At 36.8% G+C, this 20,092-nt stretch overlaps 2 protein-coding genes across 3 annotated transcripts; one reads left to right on the top strand and one right to left on the bottom strand.

Annotated features, from left to right (window-relative positions):
* Window positions 1-599: 599 nt before the first annotated feature.
* Window positions 600-7,036, bottom strand: LOC109091257 (fatty-acid amide hydrolase 2-A). 2 transcript variants are annotated; one of them, XM_042716594.1, is made up of 11 exons: window positions 6,782-7,036; window positions 5,972-6,054; window positions 5,758-5,894; window positions 5,469-5,678; window positions 3,381-3,500; window positions 3,083-3,218; window positions 2,638-2,755; window positions 2,447-2,566; window positions 1,978-2,089; window positions 1,586-1,774; window positions 600-1,518 (listed from the first exon to the last, which is right to left on the bottom strand). In XM_042716594.1, the coding sequence occupies exons 1-11, from the start codon at window positions 6,965-6,967 to the stop codon at window positions 1,331-1,333; spliced, it is 1,599 nt and encodes a 532-aa protein (XP_042572528.1). In that variant the 5' UTR covers window positions 6,968-7,036; the 3' UTR covers window positions 600-1,330. The 2 variants fall into 2 exon arrangements, with proteins under 2 accessions (XP_042572528.1, XP_042572529.1); XM_042716595.1 differs by lacking the exon at window positions 6,782-7,036 and adding an exon at window positions 6,637-6,748.
* Window positions 7,037-9,938: 2,902 nt separating this feature from the next.
* On the top strand, window positions 9,939-20,092 carry LOC109044826 (dual specificity testis-specific protein kinase 2-like). The gene is made up of 11 exons (XM_042716593.1): window positions 9,939-10,161; window positions 10,629-11,189; window positions 14,596-14,717; window positions 14,978-15,026; window positions 15,115-15,261; window positions 15,869-15,951; window positions 16,133-16,223; window positions 16,311-16,394; window positions 17,036-17,122; window positions 17,242-17,338; window positions 18,109-20,092. The coding sequence occupies exons 2-11, from the start codon at window positions 11,013-11,015 to the stop codon at window positions 19,152-19,154; spliced, it is 1,983 nt and encodes a 660-aa protein (XP_042572527.1). The 5' UTR covers window positions 9,939-10,161; window positions 10,629-11,012; the 3' UTR covers window positions 19,155-20,092.

Genomic DNA, 20,092 nt, shown 5'->3' with positions numbered 1-20,092 from the left:
TGTACTCGCTCATTATATACAGTTTGCTAATGACCCACTATAAAATCTGTGAATTTTTGAAACAGTAGCGTAGACATGACATAATGTGAAAATGCTGTCACCTGGTGGCCAGGTAGTCCTCTCGTCAATAAATAAATAAAACTGGACTGACATCAACACAAAATATATTGAAAAGGTGAAAATTTGCAGTTGTACAAGCCGTTTCTACTTTGCAAATGAATTTTTTTTTTTAATCAAAGTTTTTGTTTTATTGGTTCAACCTAAGAGGTAAATTTAAGTGACTTTGAATATGGTGATATGATTTACAAAGAAATGCAAAAAGGTGAGAGAAGGAAAAAGAATTTCAGTTTTGTGAAATATTCTCACTATATCCAGCTGAGTTATCTGACTTTATTCATGATCCCTTACATAATGAATTCATAAATGCATGCAATGTCATCTGCTTTCCATTTCTAAGTTATAAAACGATATATTGATGATCACTGTTCATGACATGCTGATTATTTATGTTACTATGTTGCTGAGAATTCAGACATATTTATTAGGAAATTTTAAAAATATACTAAGATGACAAGTATAACACTTAATACTTGGGAAGATCACATCAAAAGTTTTTTATTATTATTATTTTTCTTTTTGGATTTTATTTCATGTTACTGCATTAGGCATCATTCAATATGTCAGCACATTAAAAAAATATTTGACCAGATTTTTCAGAGAAACCAACAACAAAATATGAGTAATAAAGGCCAAGAAAACTGCCAATGCCCAGCATTTAAATGCCCCAGCTTGATATTTACTTCTAAATGATTGTTTTATGCCCTTTGAGTGCAACAAAATGTCCTCCTTCTAAAACACTGAAATCTGCTTATGGCAAAGGATATTCTAAAGATTAAATAGATTTGTCACAAGAAAGAGCCTGCTCTTGAGAAGTTTGTTAAGAGGAAACAATGAAGAACACAAATGTGTTCAAACATCCTTGTTTGTAGTGCACTAAAGTAAAAAACAAAAAACAAAATATGTACTGTTATGAAATTAAATACGGTATTTCTCACATAGTTATAACATTAATAGACGTCTCATGTAAATATCTCTATTTTTTGTTCTGGATCCAGCATCCACTCCATTTTTTATTAATGAAAATGTAATAACACATTTACATATGGGTAAACACAAATGCAGCCCTCTGAAAAATGTCAGTTAATGTAAAATGCACTCTGCACTTAAAAGGAAGAATGAATGTAAGTAAGCTTTGGATGGTCACACATGTATATGTGGTTCAGTATGTTACTGGTCATGTGGTCCTGTTGTTGCAGACGCATGAGGTGGATTAAGGCTTGGCGCCTGACTTGCCTGGTTCCCTCCAGCCACCAAAAGCTTTCTCCAGGTAGAGGGCAGTGGCCAAAGAGAGACGGTCCTGTAATTTACCTGTCACAATCTGTACACCCAGGGGCAAACCCTCCTCACTCAGCCCTAATGGACACTGGGTTACTGGTAAACCCAGGATATTAAAGATACCTGCAGAGAACAGAGCCACTTAGAGCCCCAACTCCATAATAAGTAGATCCCAACCAACAACACTTACCAGTGTAAGAGAAGTTGAAGGGTGTGAAAACGGGGTGATGATGTTTGGGAGCGATCTGGGGATGAGAGGGGTACAGCAGCACTCCGTCTGTGCCCAGCAACTCCTCCAGCTCCTGCTGCAGACTCTCCTTCTGCTGTAGAATGAATGGAGATGGATGGGAACTCTGGAACAGCTCAACTAGAGCCAGACCTGAGAAAGAGAGACAGAAAGGAACACTATTATCATACGCATTCATCTTCAGATACATCCGGGAAAAAAGTATTTGCCGATTCTGCACACTTTTGGGAACGCTTGTCACAGGAAGACAATAAAGGTATAATCAGACATGGATGGAAGGGGGATTCGGTCAGTCACAGTTAAAAGTGCACAAGCTCATTTGCTCTGTCACACACCTATTGCTGCTAAGGTGTGAGAAGAAAATCCCAGAAACCACTTGAACAGCTCCCAGACAGGCCAAACCTTCTTCCCGCCTTCACTCATTAGCTCTGCAAAGGTGGTGGGAGGCTGAGATGGGGGGAAAAAAACATACAAAATCTGACAAAAATCATGTTGACAACTAGAACATCATTCAATGTTAAACAGTACCCTAACATACAGTTTTAAAATTATCTGCTTCTGTTAAGAAAACATGTATATAAAAAGGAATAACAGACAATATGCTTTGGTTAACTCAGGCATCTAAACTTAATTATACTTTTATAACATCATTTTAATGCCAGTCTCAACTTCACCTTCATTTTGATGAACTCATTTGTCATCCTCTGAAATTGAATTTAATATTTTATCCAGTATTCATTTATTCAACATATTAAATGTTGTATATGATGAAGCAATGAAAATTATAATGGCAAAAAACCCCACCTTTCCATCTTTGCCAGGTGAGGCCATCATAGTTCCCCAGATCTGAAAGGAGTATTTGAGCTGAGGAATAAACAGCTCTTGGACCTTGACCCCAAGGTCTGCCTCTAAACGTCTGACCACCTAAAAAACCCAAAATCCCAGTATGAGAGCAAATTCATTTGACTGAAGCCAATCCACACACACTCACTTACCGTTTTCTGTGCCTGAAGCAGCTGTGCGTCAACTGGAGAGACCAAATGAGAGCCTCCATTGTGGGGAACAGAGAAGAACCTCAGCTTTTTCAAATCTACTTCAGCAGACAGACCCAATCTACCAGAAGTGAAAGAGAAGTGATCATTTAGGATACATTTCTAACAGCGGCTGACCAAAATTAAAATGGATAAACTGAGAGATTGAAATAAAAGCTACCCTATACAATATGTTTCAAGGTAAACAATAATATATATAAAAATATAAGGAGGATACATTCTATATTCTAACTACATTAGGAGACTAATGTTTTTTTTAAAAACACCTCTAACAGACCACAAATGTTTGAGTAGCAGTGTACTGTAGATTACATTTATGTAAAGCTTTACAGTGTTGTTGTGATGATCATATCTGTCTAGTCATTTAGTAAATAGTGTAGTCTATTACTTATTTGCATTGGGTCCTCCCATGATGCTTAGCATGGGAATCAGGTCTTCAGCATAGCGGCACATGGGTCCTGTACACAGAAATCCCATCTGCAGTCCAGAGGCTGGAGGATACTGACCATCATTGCTTACAATACCTGGATGTACAGAGAAAACCATATGTAGTCTGTGTTCCTCATAACCTTAATCAACATTACCACAATATGTGAAGTATAAAGAGAAACCATGCACTCCATCTGTGTCACTCTCCATTATCCTACTTACCAATACATGCAAACAACTACACCTATTCCTCTTACCTGTTGATGGCTTGTGTCCGAAGATGCCATTGAAAAAGCAGGGAATACGGATACTACCCCCAATATCCGACCCAACTCCAATCACAGAGGCACCAGCACCCAATATACTGCCTTCACCTCCTACAGTTGAGATTATTAATCACATTTAATTTTGATTCATGTTGCCCTGGAGGTCATCATGGACTTCTACTGCAAAAGCAATAGTTTTCAGTTACAGATGCTGTTTTAAAAATGCAGAGCACTTTTCACAGTCAGCTATAATTACTTTTTTCTTTGAAAAAGTGTACGAAAGAAATAGGATTACAAAGATACAGGGAATAATGTATGCCTTGGCTGGTCATGTGATCTTGTGGTTTTGCAGCTGTTAAAGCATAAGGTTTTTATGAATACGGGGTTTGTGCAGGTTTTACAAAGGTCAAGTTATTATCAGGTTTTAAAAATCTTATTAAGACCAAGTAAATAAAATTTAAGGACCAAATTTAAGGGAACACAGTATGATCTCTAAATGTAAATGTCTTGGAATTAGAAAATGAGTTGTATTACTAACAGTCTGAATATACAACTTCCAATAGATCCCCATTTTTAATTAATTTTATAAACAAAGCTTGACTAGAATATGGAAAGAATTTTTACTGTACCTTCTTATCACACTGCAAAAAAATTATGTTCTTCCTCAATATTTTTTCTTGATTTCCAGTTCCAGTCTAAAGATTCATACATCCAGATACATTTATCTGAGAAGCAAAATGACATAGGAAGTCTTATTTTCTTAGAAATTGATTAAAATGACTTCAACAAAAAAATCTACTTAATTCAATGGGAAAACAAGTTTTCATAACTTATTGTCAGATATTTTTTCTTGTTTTAAGCATTTAACTTATTTAATACACTTAATTTTGTTCAATTTCTTAGAAAACAAGACTTTAAATGTTTTCGTTTTGTTTCTCAAATAAGAAATCTCTTGATTTAAGGCTGTTTAGACATTTGTACTGGAAAACAAGTCAAAAATACTTAGAAGGATATTAGTCGTCGTAGTAGTAGTAGTACTGCATGCAACCAATAATTCAATGACTTTATAAATTTAAGACTTTCTGCTCTGATTCAACTCCTTTTTAAATCCTTAAAGGGATACTCCACCCCAAAATGAAAATTTTGTCATTAATCACTTTCCCCCATGTTGTTCCAAACCCGTAAACGCTCAGTTCGTCTTCGGGACACAATTTAAGATATTTTGGATGAAAACCTGGAGGCCTGTGACTGTCCCATAGACTAAATAACAGTGTCAAGGTCCATAAAAGGTATGAAAGTCGTCGTCAGAATACTCCATCTGCCATCAGACATGCAATCTGGGTTATATGAAGCGACGAGAATACTTTTTGTAAGTGAAGAAAACAAAAATAACGACTATAATATTATACAATAATCAACAATTCCTTTGTCAACAGTCTCGTCTGTGTCTCTTCATATCACCATATGCTGCGTATACTCTTCTATATCAGCCATGCCACAAGAGTGTGCTGTTTTCTTTCAAATTAAAGCTAAATACACATAGAAACAGTGCATCCTTGTGCCGCGGATGATACAGAAACGCATACAACATACTGTGATATGGACAGACACAGAGGAGACTGTTGACAAAGGAATTGTTGAATAAATTCGTTATTTTTGTTTTCTTCGCTTACAAAAAGTGTTCCCGTCGCTTCATATAACCCAGATTGCATGTCTGATGACAGATGGAGTATTCTGATGACGACTTTCATACCTTTTATGAACCTTGACACTGTTATTTACTTGGCATTAATGACAAAATTTTCATTTTGGGGTGGAGTATCCCTTTAATTTGTGGAAGGGCAAATTAAGACTTTTTAAGACCCATGGAAACCTTATTGACTGAATCCTTTATCCTTTTTATTATTTTACATTTTTAACTAATTTATTTAGGGGTAAAAGATATTTAATAAAGTGATTTTTTTAAAAGTGCATAGAATTGAACAAACAGGCCAGCAAATGATTGACTGTGGGTTGGATTTTTCTGTCAGTTTTACTTTGATTAAAGTGTCTGGATGTGTGTATGTGTGTAAAAATGACCTGAACTGCCGCCTGCAATTCTCTCAAAGTCATAGGGGTTGTTAGTGATGCCATAGAGGCGGTTGTGGGACTCTAGCCACATACAGAGCTCACTGCAGTTAGTCACACCCAGTGGAATCGCTCCTGCCCTCTTCAACAGAGCAACAGATGGGGCATCTACTCCTGAAACCAGATCCCGTCTGGTCAACAGCCCTGTTGAGTTAGGCATGCCTGTAAGGGAGAAAACAAAAAGTGCTATCCCACAGATATTTACCATTTTGAAAAAAAGGGTTTGCAAAATGTCTCATACCTTGCAGTGCAAATGCCTCTTTAACAGTGATGGGTACTCCGAGCAGAGGTAGCCTGTCCTCCAGCACCTCCTCTCCTCCCATCTCCTCCTCTATTAATTTGTCAACCTGTGCAGCTTCCTGAAGCGCTGCAGAAAACCTGAAGAAATGAGAATGTGTTTTCAGATTCAGAACGAAATGTAGGTTTAATTTTACTCTTGAACTCACTTACTGTACCTGTCTTTGACCATGGCATTGATAAGCGGGTTCACTTCTTGGATGCGGTCAATGTAGGCCTGGACCACTTCAACACTCATTACCTAGAGACAAATTGGAAGGAAATCAATAAGTGTTTAGGTTGCATAATGCAGTAAAACATACCAAATTTGTTGTGAGAACTTAACTGAAAGACAGATTGAAAACCTAGGTCAAGTGTACTGTGAATATCAATCATGGAGCTAAATGCCTCGAAAAATAAAAATGTGCACGCTGCACTGTGTTATATTTGTCTGTTCACAAAAGACAATGTAATATTTTTAATATTTGTAATATTTTTTCCTGATTATTAAAAAAGTTGATATATAAAACTACTATATAATATTAAATGTAAATTAACTACAATATTTTTTTTTGTACAATCAAATTAGGGAATTGAAAATTAACGACGAAATAACTTGTTTGATACACATAGGTTACCTATAAGAGACTTTAGGCCCTAAATAATATAGCTCTTGATTTCATTACTACTGCTGACCTTTGAACAGTCTTGGAAACTCGTGAATTCCTATAAACTAGTTCATATTTAGTTAACATAATTAACTAGTTCTGTTAATAAACTACGTTATAAAACTGTAGAAACTGTTTTGAAACAACTACAACTCCCAGCATTCATTGCAATTCACCTTGTCGCATCTCTTCCTCGTGAGGGTGTGAAATGAGATCTTTACCGTAGCGTCACTCAAAGAGTAACTAACATGTCATCGCGGTTATGCTGTTATTTATAATTACCAAGCCATGAAGCCTAGGCAGCTTTTATTTACATCTTACTTCTTTCCGGCGAATCTTTCGGGCAAGCTGCCTCGCTGAGAGCAGCAGAAGTGGGTTAGTGATGGGTGGGAGTCGCGAAACTCCATGCCTCTGCTGGGGTGCAAATAAATTAAAAGCGGCGAAGAGCATCCAAACCACAGCTCGAAGCAATCGGCCCAAGAACCGCTCGAACCGGGTCAAAGCCATCGTCAATGAGCAGCAGTGACACCAGTACGCAGCTTGGTTTCAAAGTGAAACAGGAATTAGCTCTTCACTGCCCTCTACATGCAGAGCGGTGTTACTGAATCCTTGCAGCTGGATACATGGAGGTTAATGTTAAAAAAGTCATATATTATTTCAGAAGTCTGAACAAACTTCAGTGAATTTATAGTAAAGATGATACTGTACTCACTGGAGAGATCAACCAGAGGATCTCAGCCTGAAATAACTAGTGGGAATGGGTTAAAAACAAGCAAATGTCTTTGATTCAAAGCAATATTCCAAAATATATTGATTCTTAGATATGTACTGTTTTATATAAAAGAAATATGTTTAATGTTTGCCCAGTAATAAAATGTATATTTAGAAGGTATTTCCAAACCTCTCAATCTAATATTGGAAAAAAAGAAACATGGGGAAATTATTAAATGCATATAAATATTTCTTTTTTATTTATTTGATGAATTATTATTTTAAAAAAGAGGGTTAGGCAAAACTCAGCATTTTTAGATTCTTATATATATTTTATATATAATATATATATATTATTTATATAATATATATATATATTATATATTTACATTTTGGATTATTTATAATTAATTACAATTAGTTGGAATTTGGTTTGGAATGACAGGAAGTGAAATTTTGAACCGATAGGTTTCAAAGTTTTTGGATTAATGAAAAATAAATAAGGGTTTGAAGCACACATTTTACTCTGGTGCCACCTATTGATGAACATGGCAGGAGATTCAGACTGTTGATCTTTTTTTTTATCTGAAAGTGAAAATTTATGCGAGTAAAATGAGCATAATTTGTTTGACATTACTTATTAATTTTAATGTTATTTTAATGTTGTTGTTTTGCTGAGAAATGTTATATTCATGATATAAACATAATTTCTATTCATGTCCTCTTTTGGAAGGCAAAAACAAAGTAGTTTCGTTTTCTCAATAAAACAGCGGCACACAATGCGGCCTTGAGTGAGCCGCGGTCTAGAGTGAACCGCGGCCGGCTTAAGTGAGCAGAGGCGGATTCTATGAAGGAGCGTACCTTGTGTGTGCAGCAACCAAATGTGACGACCCCGGGCTGGACGCCGCTTCGTCCACGGTGAAATCCGATTCGGCGATCCACAGGGCAAAGTTGATGTATTTCCTCAGCGACCAGCACGGATCAGCTTGAGGCATGACAAAGCGGATATCGTCCTCTTTTGGCCAAACAAAGTAGTTTCGCTGTCACAGTGAATCACACAGAGCCTATACGACATGACGGCTGCAGCAACAACAATACTACAAGAGAATAAAAGGTAAGCCTTCTTTCTTTGTGTGAACATCTGGGCGGTGTTATGCAAATATTCCCACATAGTGACGTAGAGATGTGGGGGCCTGTTTGAAAGAGCCGTTTCAGGGGGGCGTGAACGAGTGTTAACTTTTATAAAGAATATCTCTTTGGATTTGAGACTTTAGTCTTTGCAACTTCACAGATCTTCTTTATTCACCAAAAGCTTGTAACACTCCAAAGAGAAAGGAAAAATTTAAATCGCATCATATGACCCCTTTAGCGATATAGCTGTGAAAGCTGAGACTTTATAAGAAATCAAAGTTTAAATTAATTCTTTTTAAGTTTATCTTAAATTGTAGTTTATATCATAAACTAAATTGTGTTATAAGCACAATATGTGCAGTGAGCACTTTGACAAGTCTCAGACTGCCAGGATTAGTGAAGGAGCTAAAGCATCTATTTAATTTCAATAACATTATTTATTTACAGAGAGTAAGTTTATCATCACTTGATTATAATGATTTCATAGCTTATCATAAAACTCTGAACTGATTTATATATATATATATATGTATTTTAGTCAATTGCAAACAGGACAAGGAAAGCTGAAGAAAGCTGTTCTCTGCATTTCCAAGAGACGAGGCTATATATATGAATGTATGTGTGTGTGTGTGTGTGTCATTAGTTGTGTCTTAATTTGTTTAATAATTATCACAAAAATACTATTATAAAACTACATTTGTCTATTCTGTATTATTCCACCCTTGATATTACATATTTTCTTGCTATTATTCATCTATTGTTATTCATTTATTTATTATGGTATTATACGTATACTTTGTGCTATTATAAATCTATTATATCCCTTATGTTAGTGTACTGTTGTACTCGCTTTTTATATTATTCACTTTACTACAAGTTGTACAACATATATTTTTTAATATTACATGTCACTTTTACTATGTTTTTACTGTGCGCTGTATCAGATCATAATATTTTACCACTGTAACTAAGTTTTACGGGATATGTCACAGTTATACTAAATTAGCATTAGAATTGTAAACCGAAAAAATCAGCAAGTGAGACAAGTATGAGCTTTCACAATTTCTTACGAAAATTAATAATTTTCCAAACCTAACTAAATAACTGGAGGCAAAGTTAGCTTAACTGCGTGTAGATCATAAACCTCTGAAATCGGTTGATAAATGTAAACGTTATCGTGTTTTTATCCAGAAAAAAACTTCAGCTGCCCCGTTTACTTCCATTTATTTTTAAGGCAGTCTTGCCCTCACAAACAGGTGGACGCGTTGACGTATCGCAGCAACGGCTAAAAGCGGCCAACGGGGTGTCTAGGTATTTATGTCTATGATGATATCATCCAAAACACTGACTGCATCTTTATGGACGTCGCAATGTGACATAAAATGTAAAGATGACATCATAGTTCAGCCAAGTCAGCGCACTGGCCGCTCATTGGCTCGAATGCTTGATTGATGTATAATGCGGCCAATCAGAAGCCAAATTACGAAAGCTCATATCACAAATAAAGGCAAATGTAAAAACGCTTTCAAACTCAGTCAAGCTACGATCTCCAAAACTTGCAGCCTGTAGCGTCTGGGTATTTTCTGGAAACAAAATGAAGAATGCAGTGCAGAATCACACTGGCACACGTTGGAGCATTTACTGCGCATGCTCGACGCGCAATGTCCAGCCTTGCCAAGACCTGCCTCTATTCTTCACCAATGAACGGGCAAATTTACAAGCGGCATACGCGTTTCATTATGGCCGAGACGGACGGTGACAGCTTGCGAATGAGATTTTGTTGACTAAACACTGAAGATCTGCTAAATGCAACGTTGGTGCCCAAACGAGAAAGTTTTTTCGATCCTGCTAAAAATCAGGTAACGTTACAGTGCCATCATATCCTAAAGCAGCCGCATGGGCCCGGCTACGTGCATGCCGTCCCCGGCTACATGTGCATGACACTTATTATAATATCGCATGTCTAATAGAAAATAATAACCAGCTAAGTCAGCAAAACGGTATTCGCTTTGAAAATTAATAAAGGTGAAAAGCAAATTGCATTTAGAGCAAGCCCTTTAGCGGTCATGTCATTTCAGCAACAATCCGCAATGGATCCTGTCTGCAGCCAGGCTTGACAGATGGTGCGGACACACCGCATTTCTTCTAGCCATTAGAATTATTGTGCTGTATTCTGTTTATGTAAAGAGGCTTCGGTAAAATTAAAGCTGCATCTCTCCATATCGATAGCACAATTTATTGAGCTTCAAGTGATTAATAAACCCATGTCTTTGAAGGTGTAATGAGACATTATTTATTTTTAAACCATATTTAACCCTTTTTGCAGGTGGTGCAGCCGTTTGGAGTGAAACTACCGGCCACAGCTACAGATACTGGAGAGGACAGCTCTGTTTATCAGAGCTGCTGGCGATAACGCGCGACCTTTCTGGAGTGCACGCTGATTCAAGGACCGCGCGAGCGACCGGAAAATGAACCATGGCAACCGCATCTCTCTGGAAAGAGCTCGAGCGCACTTTGCGTCATTTGCGTTCATTTGCCCTTTTTGGAGAATAATCAATCGGGTAGTTTTATGTGGTTTACACCATTGCACTACCTTTTATTAGTTACTGAGCTGTTTTTGTAAGTGATTGTTTGTAGTGCCTCTGACGCGGGATATGGATATTTGGACTTGGTTGCGTTAAAGGGACCCGCTGCCTGCCTGTCCATCATAATGGATCAAGATGATAACCAAGAAACATGTGAACCCCCTCTGCATGCCCTGTACGGGCCTAACCGGATCCGGCCGTCGTCGTACCGGGCTCTGCGAAGTGCCGTGTCCAGCCTGGCACGAATTGACGATTTTTGCTGTGAAAAAATCGGTTCTGGGTTCTTCTCAGAAGTCTTTAAGGTAAATTTGCCTCTTATTATATCTATAAACGATAATCCACGGTCCTAGACCTACAGTGGTCAAGGTTTTTTTTTGTTTTTCTGACAGATGATTGGTTGCCCCTTCTGCACTTTAAATGACTATTAAGTTAAGGATGGAAGCAGTTAGAGGGAGTTTGCATGATTTGAACAGTCCATGGATGTCATAAAATACCTACTATTAATTATGAGCATTCAGGCCGCTAGTGAGATGAATTCACAATGACATTGACTGTGAGATGAGAGATGAGCCTCTAATACAATACAACCTTAAACTGTAGTTTATAGTGGAAATTGATTATCAGTAATCAGTTTGACCAATATGTGTGTGTAAAACTCATCTTTATTTTTTATGTATTTTATTTTAATTTTGTGTCTACCAAAAAATGCCACTACCTTCAAAATTTTCACCAGCAATTGTTTCTTTAAAGAGCCACTTCTACCTGATAAAATTTAGCTTTGTTGGTATAAATGTTGGTATAAATTAATGTATTTAGGTTGATTCAGTGATGTTAATGATTAATGAAAACCAGTTAACATATTAACATTTTTGTTAAATTTTTTCTCATTGAAGAATAGCAGTCCTGTAAAAAAAACTTTATTGTATAATAATTTCTCAACGCCATAAAACAGATTATAATATTAAAAATAGTCCATAATTAATATTACGTTTTTTTAATGATCATTTCAATATTGTGTCAAAAAAGAAATTGGTTCTGAATATTGTTCATAAAGAAATAGTTTAAAGGGTTAGTTCAGCCAAAAATGAAAATTATGTAATTAATGACTCACTCTCATGTCGTTCCAAACCCGTAAGACCTCCGTTCATCTTCAGAACACAGTTTAAGATATTTCAGATTTAGTCCGAGAGCTTTCTGTCCCTCCATTGAAAATGTATGTACGGTATACTGTCCACGTCCAGAAAGGTAATAAAAACATCTTCAAAGTGGTCCATGTGACATCAGAGGGTCCGTTAAAATTTATTGAAGCATCGAAAATACATTTTGCTCCAATAATAATCTAAAATATCTTAAACTGTGTTTCGAAGATGAACGGAGGTCTTACGGGTTTGGAACGACATGAGGGTGAGTCATAAATTACATAATTTTCATTTTTGGGTGAACTAACACTTTAAAGCAACTTGTATGCATACACTAGAATTTGAATGCCTGTGTAGTTTTAAAAAATGACAAATATCTCACAGTCTCGATCATCTTGTATAGTATATAATACAACAGAGTCAAATGTGTCCGTGTTAAGACCAACAGTGTCTGTGATTAATGATAAGACAGGTTGGTTGTACTCGACAGTATAATCAGATTACCAACCTGCCCTAATCTGTTTGCCTCTTCACGGAGGGGTATGTGTGTGTTTATATGCCCATGTCTATTGCTTTCATTTGAAAGTTTGTCCACTAGTATTGTCCCATATTTAATAATAGAGACTCCTTTCATACTTTTTAAGAACATTGTGGACCACGATGTAAATTTAGTTACTCTTATTCATTCCTGGTTTATGTTTTGTTTTTTTGTGGAGCAGTCATTAGCTGTCCTTCTTCATTAGTGGTTATAGTAAAGTCAGAATTACAAATTCCTTTCAGTACTACAACTACTGTGGTAATGTAATGTGAGCATACATTTTAAACTATTATTTACTAACTAAAGAGGTCTAATTTCTAATGCATAGCTTTTATTGGTATCTATAGATAAAGAAAAATAGAGCTGTTATGGCACATTTTTGAATATCTATATTTTTGCTCTACAGTAGGCCTAGACAACTACATCATTTTGCAGTGCATGTAACTTTTGAAAAATTGAATGTTTAATGAAAGTGGTTTGTGTTTGTGCCTTTAATTTTCCTTTTTAGAAGTCAACATTAAGATGTGGTGTCATAGCAAAAAAGTGTAATAAAATAATTATGTCTAAATGACAAATGACTCTGTAAAGCATAATATGAAATATGAATGTATTACTGACATGCGGTTTCCAAATAGTTATGAATCAAAGTCAGTCCGATATCTGATTTATAGATATGGGATGATGTATGTTGTGGTGTTTGGTGATGGTAGTGGGTGATGCCCATGTTTTGTGTGTGACGTTGATGTGATGATGTCCTGGATTCCCGCTGGTTAGTTGGGATGATGGGAAATCCAGAAAGCCTATTAGTGCACTAATGGCTATTAATACTCAGCATACTCTACTGGATCTTTCTCCAGATCTCTCTACCTCATAAACACACAAAGCCATATTTAATTCAAACTTAAATGCACTTATGCAACTACTGCATTATTGTAAAAACAGATCCTAAAAGCTGATCCAGCTTCTCAATCCTCCACTCGATTCTCTATCCTCAACTCCTAGCCTCACATTTAATGACAAATCAGTCTAATGCATGTTACAGAGAAATTCTGCCTAGTAGGGCCAGAAAAAGCTTAAGATACAGCTTTAGATGCTCTTGTGCAGATGTACATAGATTTTATCCTGAATGAGTGCAGGTCATTTACACGACTGAATGGCCTGAGCCATCAAGCACATACTCTGCTGTGCCGACCAGATGTGGAGTTTTAGGCACTCCGGCATAGTGTACAATGGAAATATTTTGGAAAGGGAACCATTAAGGATCTTAACATTTTATATAGCCTAACATTAAAAATGTAAATAAAAAACTAAGATGATTCTCTTTTCAGAGAATGTGTCTTGAAAACAAGTGTATTCTTTTTTAGCCTGGTGATGTTTTTTCACTTAGTAATAAATCTTACTAAAAGTATTATTTCATGTCCATTTTTGTAGTGTATTCATGATTTTCATGAGAATATGTAAAAATTATGGGAGATGATAAGCACCCTACAGTTTCTACCTACATAAGCTTGATATTAATATATATAATTATTTCTGTCATAACAACTCTCTGAAAGTTTAGTAATATACATTACACTGTTAATGTATTTGGTCTTGGTGGAATAGACCTCCTACACTGCTGCTGTTAAGACTTGCCACTGCCAATACATCCACAAACATGCTGCACATATAACATATATGAAGAAAAAAACATATATAACATACATGAAATCACCCTGTAGCAGATAGTGCTTTTCTTAGAATATCTGCTGATTACAACAGTCAGATCTCACCCCCTGCTACTCTCAAACATGTCCACCTGTAGAAGTCTATGGTTAAAGCAGTTAAAAGCTGCAAATGCATTTGCTGAAGAAATGACTGCGGTACCCGTGGTGGTAAAATACTTATTTTGGTTTAGTACCATTTGTAGCATGATGAGCCAAATCGAAAGGGCAAATGGTTATGGGCTTGTTTGGGTATCTCTGGTCTATGTATCATACAAAGATTTTATTGTTAGTAGTGTCACTGAATAAGTGTGTGTGTATTGTGCAGGTGCAGCACAGGATCACAGGACAGGTGATGGCTCTGAAGATGAACACACTGGCCAGCAACAAAGCCAACATGCTGAGAGAGGTGCAACTCATGAACCGCCTTTGCCACCCCAACATCCTCAGGTGTGAGATTTAGCATTGTTCCTTTATGTATATAAAACAGGGAATACTTCTCTCTGTATTCATTGAATGTTATAAAATACTACAGTGCAATGGCATGAATAACATTTTTCTTGAGTTGTGTATTTGTAGGGTCTGTCTTGAATGTGATAAAAATTAGATTTTTATGTATCCTGTTGGAAAACAATCCCAGGTTGAAGGTGCATATTCACAAAAGGAATCCAAAAATATAGAAAATAAATAGTTGTTCTCACCTTCATTAGGTTTTGGGGGGTGTGTGTTCATGAAGGACAGCTTCATGCTCTTACAGAGGTAAGCCATTGCATAGAAATCCAGACTTCAGTAGTAAATGGACTGTCTGGTTGATATAATAATAACTGTAATGTCACTTTGTTTACAGTACATAAATGGGGGCAACCTGGAGCAGCTGCTGGACAGTGACATATATCTGTCATGGAGCGTGAGAATAGGTCTGTCTCTGGACATTGCAAGAGGGCTGCAGTATCTACACAGCAAGGGCATTTTCCACCGAGATCTTACATCAAAGGTACAGACACAATGACAGTCATATATGGTTTATTGTAGACAATAGTAAAAAGTGAACAAATAACACCCCGGTTACATGACTTTAATGTCATCAATATTAAGCTTCTGATAACAATGTTTCAGTCTTGATTTAAAAAACATTTACCTGAAAACTTGAGTTGGAATTGTGATTAGATTGTGATTATAAACGTGATTATAAACCCAATGAGGCTTTAAAAGTAAACTAGTGAGTAGATGAGTTTAGTTGGTCGGCGTGATAAGGTTAAATTTCCTCAACAACCAATATAGTCCCATTTAGCCACTTGTTAGCAAGTAAAAGCTTTAAAAAACACAAGGGTGTATTACTGATGTCTTTGGTCATAGAATAAAACTTTAAAATATCTTGAGTTTGTGTTTACTACATACTTTATTTTAGGCGTTTAACCAAAAACCTATTTAAGGATGACTTCAGGATGATGGAAACAGAAGTGCTAACATGCTAACTCGTTTTGGGTTTTGGCCTACAAAAATGCATCATCAATGCAGTATTCTATGAATAAGAAGAACACTGAAATACTCTTAACATTATATCCTATGAAATACCCTGACTGTACTACTGTACTATACAGAACTGTCTGGTCCGTTGTGACAATGGTGCTTTTAACGCTGTGGTTGGGGACTTTGGGCTGGCAGAGAAAATCCCTGATTACAGGTCAGTACATCTCTCCTTTTTACACACAAATAATACAGCTTTTTTGACACACAGTTGATGATGACATTTTAAATGGATCAGTACTTAACCAGAGACATGATAGCTATCCAAAAAGACTATATTCTAAACACAGGCCTAATATTGATTGAAATGACCTATGCTTTGTCTTGCTTGTCTACAGTGATGGTGTTGAAAAGCAGCCTTTGGCTGTTGTGGGCTCCCCCTACTGGATGGCTCCAGAAATGTTAAGAGGAGAGCTGTACAATGAGAAGGTTTCTTGTCTTTGAACACTAACAAGTCAACATCCAACTCTACTTGTGTGCTTGTGTAACTTTATACATCTCATTTTCATACCATAGGTGGATGTTTTTGGGTATGGAATAATCCTTTGTGAGATTATTGCTCGAATTGAGGCTGACCCAGATATCCTCCCACGAACAGAGGTACATCAGCTGCACGCCACCACATGAAGCATAGAATCAACCACAGAATCATGTAACTGGTTTACCAGACATACATCAAGCTGTAAAAAAAAAAAAAAATCATGATGTAGCTAATTATTAATAGCTAAATTTAATCTAGGACAAGCCTTAGCCTGTGATTATATTTTTATATTTTTGGGTAATGATAACTGAAATGTTCATATTCTTGCTAAGTATTAAAACTCAAAATATATCTGTCATACTAAAATGTAATCAAATGAATGCAAAAATAATTTGATTATTTTCGTTTTGTTTTATTTGCTCCCATGTTTATTTATAAATATGATGTGTGCATATGCGTAACCATATAGTGCATCCAGATCCATTCTAAGAATTCACTGATGTTACATTTTTCATTGATCAATGTTTACTTTTTAGAGTGATGTCTCCCTCTGCTGGTGAAGCAGCATGATGGAGTATATTTCCATAAAAATATGTTTTTCATATTAATTTTTTAAATTTTTTATTTTATTTTATTTTTTATTTTTTGAAAGCAACACAGTGTTAATTATTGCAAACCTCATGATAAATCTCAAATTTGCATGAGAAGATGCCTGAACAGAGCAGTAAGTGTGCAATATCATCTGTCTGTTTGTCTGTAGGATTTTGGACTGGATGTGGATGCCTTTGAGCAAATGGTGGGAGACTGTCCACCTTCATTCCTTCTTCTGGCTGTCAATTGCTGCAGTGTGAGCCACATACGCACATATACACTCAGAAATTCAGTAACACAGAGTACAGTACTTTATGAAACTGTACATGTCATGCTCTCAGTTGTTTTTAGTTTGCTATGCTCTTTCTGTGGTAGATGAGTGCAGACAGTCGTCCTGCCTTTTCTGAAATAGTAGTGACACTTGAGAGGATAGAGAGAGAGAGGAAGATGAGTGAAGCTCCAGTCATTCTAGGTAAGTATGTTACAGATAACACAGACAGGGGGTTGAAAGCACTAAATCAGTGTAATACATTAATTTAATAATATTGAATAAAAGATAAATAAATTATATATGCACTATTGTTAAAAAAGTTTGGTGCCAGTTAGATATTTTTTTTAAATAAAGAATCCTTTTGTTCACCAAGGATACATTCAATTTATCAAAAGTGATAGTAAAGGCTTTTAAATGGTTTCAAAACATGTCTACTTCAAATAAAATGTAATAAAAAAAATTAGGTTACACAATTGTTTTCAACACTGATAATAATAATATGATGAAGAAATGTTTCTTGAGCACCAAACAGCATAACATAACTATTTCTGAAGGATCACGTGACACTGAAGGCTGGAGTAATGGCTGCTGAAAATTCAGCTTTGCAATCACGGAAATAAATTACATTTTAAAATATATTTAAATAGAAAGTTTTTTGTAAATTGTAATATTTTACAATTACATTTTTTTTAATTAAATAAATGCAGCCTTTGTGAACATAAGAGACTTTTTTAAAAACACAAAAAAATCTTACTGACCCCAATCTTTTGAAAGGTATTGTATATCACATGTTAATTTAAATATATTTACCAGTTAGCAGCTTATTCATTCAGAACTCAAAATTAAAGATTAAAAATATTTATCCATCTTTAAAATCACTTTTTTAAAATCACTCTTTTTACATTCACCAAGAAATAATTTTGCACTTTTACCAGTTCTCTGACAACCAATCCTTGTTGTGGTTTCCTTAGAACCAATTGCAATTGACGTCAGTCCGTATAGGAGGAGAAGCTCACCGTGCCATCCTGGTGACCAGCGCCTGTCCCGTAGTCAATCAGATGTATTGCCCCCTGCCACTCCACCGTGTTTAGGCACGCCTGCACGGGTCAACCCATTCTCTCTTCGCCAAGACCTCAACGGTGGTCGCATCAAGCTGTTCGACACCCCTAGCAAATCTGTCATCTCTCTTACCTTTACCCTTCCACCACCTCCAGACCCCTGTGCCTCCCAACCACTAAACGGGAGCCCGGGGCTCCGAGGTCCCCCTCGAAGGTGTCGCTCCCTGCCGTGCACCCCCGAGCTGGGGCGACAGCTACCCTTCCGGGACCAAGAGGGCCGAGAAGAGGAGGAGAGGACTGAAGAACTGAGAGATAGAATGAAAGAGAACGAGGCAGAAGGATGGCAAGACGCTGTGGAGGACTCAGGCCTGGTTCTGGACTTAGATATGGTGTCTTTAGAACGGTTAGAAGAGGAAGAGGAGGATGAAGAGGTGGAGAAGGAGGGAGTGAGCCTCACAGAGCCCATGGACTGTAGCAGCTCGCCCGACACGGCAGAAGGAAACGTGTCAGGGAAGCGGCTTATCAGCGGTTCTTCTTATTCCTCGTCCTTGCAGTCCAGTGGTTGGGCTACAGCCATCTCTAATGGACCACCGTTATTACCCCCCCTTCCCCGTTTGGACAATAACAATGGACTGCTGAGGCCTGGGCGGCCAATGGCATGGGCAAGACTGAACGGTTACCGAGGCCCCGCTCCGGAGCCTTTACCACCCACTAATGAACAAGACGATGTGATTTCTTGTCCAGCCTGCTGTCTGGCTGGGTTCAGCTTCCCTTCTCTGTGCCTGCGCAGAGCTCCTCCCCCGCGCCATGGACCACTGCGACGACCGTACAGGAACTTCAACAGAGGGGAAGCATCCACAGCCACAGCAAAGGCACTGCTCTGTCGGGGAGCAATGGGTCTGGCTCCATCCACAGCTACTTGTGAGCCAGGCTTACCCCTACCAGAGGCCCAGACCTAAAGATGACCACTGCGACATCTCAGAAACTGCAGTGCCACACAGTGTATGCAGTGTGGGTTCAATTAAAGGGATAGTTCACCCAAAAATGAAAATTCTGTCATTTACTCGCCTTGATGTTGTTCCGAACCTGTTTGACTTACTTTATTCTGGGAAACACAAACAATGTTTTGAAAAATGCCACACTGTTTTTTGTCTATATATGGTGAAAGTCAGTGCTTTTCCATTGTTTGGATGTTTAAATCCTTCTTTAAAATATCTTCTTTCTATTTTACAGAATAAAGAAAGCCATACGATTTTTGATATGAGGGTGAGTAAATAATAACAGATTTTTTTAGGGTTACACACTATATTAAAAAATTAAACTGATAGTATGATACGGCTTAATGTGATTGTCAAATTGCATAGGTTGCAATATATTCACTAACAGTTTCAGATTGAGAGCACGTCTAAATGAACAGTGCCGCACTTCACTCTGAAACCAGCAGTGCATATATTTAAAAAATACTTTTATTATAATAATAATTTTACGGTTGTACTATAAAATAAAATTATATTTATTAAATGCCCAATTGTAAAATTTCCATTAAATGCTATTGTTACAGTATATTTATTGTTTTGTTTAATATTTTTATTTCATATCACCAAAAAAAATCATAATATTAATTGTTGCTTTATAGTCATTTTGAATTAAACAAAAACAATGGCAATGTGGCCTATGAAAACTTAAGTGGAAAGAGATTACTTTAAACTATGTTTAATTTATGGTTCAAGAAAGTTGTTTCTTGTAAACTTTTTAAGTGTAACTTAATTTTTTTTTTACATTTTTTCCAAATTGGCCAGCCCTTAAAAGAATGAATAATAAGGTAAATGCACTTATTCTAGAGTGATTCCCACCCTCAAAATAATTCCACAGTATTCAAGCCATCTGCTGGATGAAA

The sequence above is a fragment of the Cyprinus carpio genome, chromosome B1, assembly GCF_018340385.1.
Source record: "Cyprinus carpio isolate SPL01 chromosome B1, ASM1834038v1, whole genome shotgun sequence".
NCBI lineage: Eukaryota > Metazoa > Chordata > Actinopteri > Cypriniformes > Cyprinidae > Cyprinus > Cyprinus carpio.
This window is presented reverse-complemented; position numbering and strand designations above follow the sequence as displayed.

What these genes read in the sequence shown, in the direction of transcription:
- LOC109091257 (XM_042716594.1), bottom strand. Translation starts at nt 6,967, where the DNA reads ATGGCTTTGACCCGGTTCGAGCGGTTCTTGGGCCGATTGCTTCGAGCT. An exon ending in AATTGCAGGCGGCAGTTCAG is followed by an intron (nt 3,501 to 5,468) that starts GTCATTTTTACA and finishes TCTCAACTGTAG; the next exon opens with GAGGTGAAGGCAGTATATTG. An exon ending in CGGACACAAGCCATCAACAG is followed by an intron (nt 3,219 to 3,380) that starts GTAAGAGGAATA and finishes CTGTACATCCAG; the next exon opens with GTATTGTAAGCAATGATGGT.
- LOC109044826 (XM_042716593.1), top strand. Translation starts at nt 11,013, where the DNA reads ATGGATCAAGATGATAACCAAGAAACATGTGAACCCCCTCTGCATGCC. An exon ending in ACCGAGATCTTACATCAAAG is followed by an intron (nt 15,262 to 15,868) that starts GTACAGACACAA and finishes TGTACTATACAG; the next exon opens with AACTGTCTGGTCCGTTGTGA. An exon ending in GAGAAAATCCCTGATTACAG is followed by an intron (nt 15,952 to 16,132) that starts GTCAGTACATCT and finishes GCTTGTCTACAG; the next exon opens with TGATGGTGTTGAAAAGCAGC.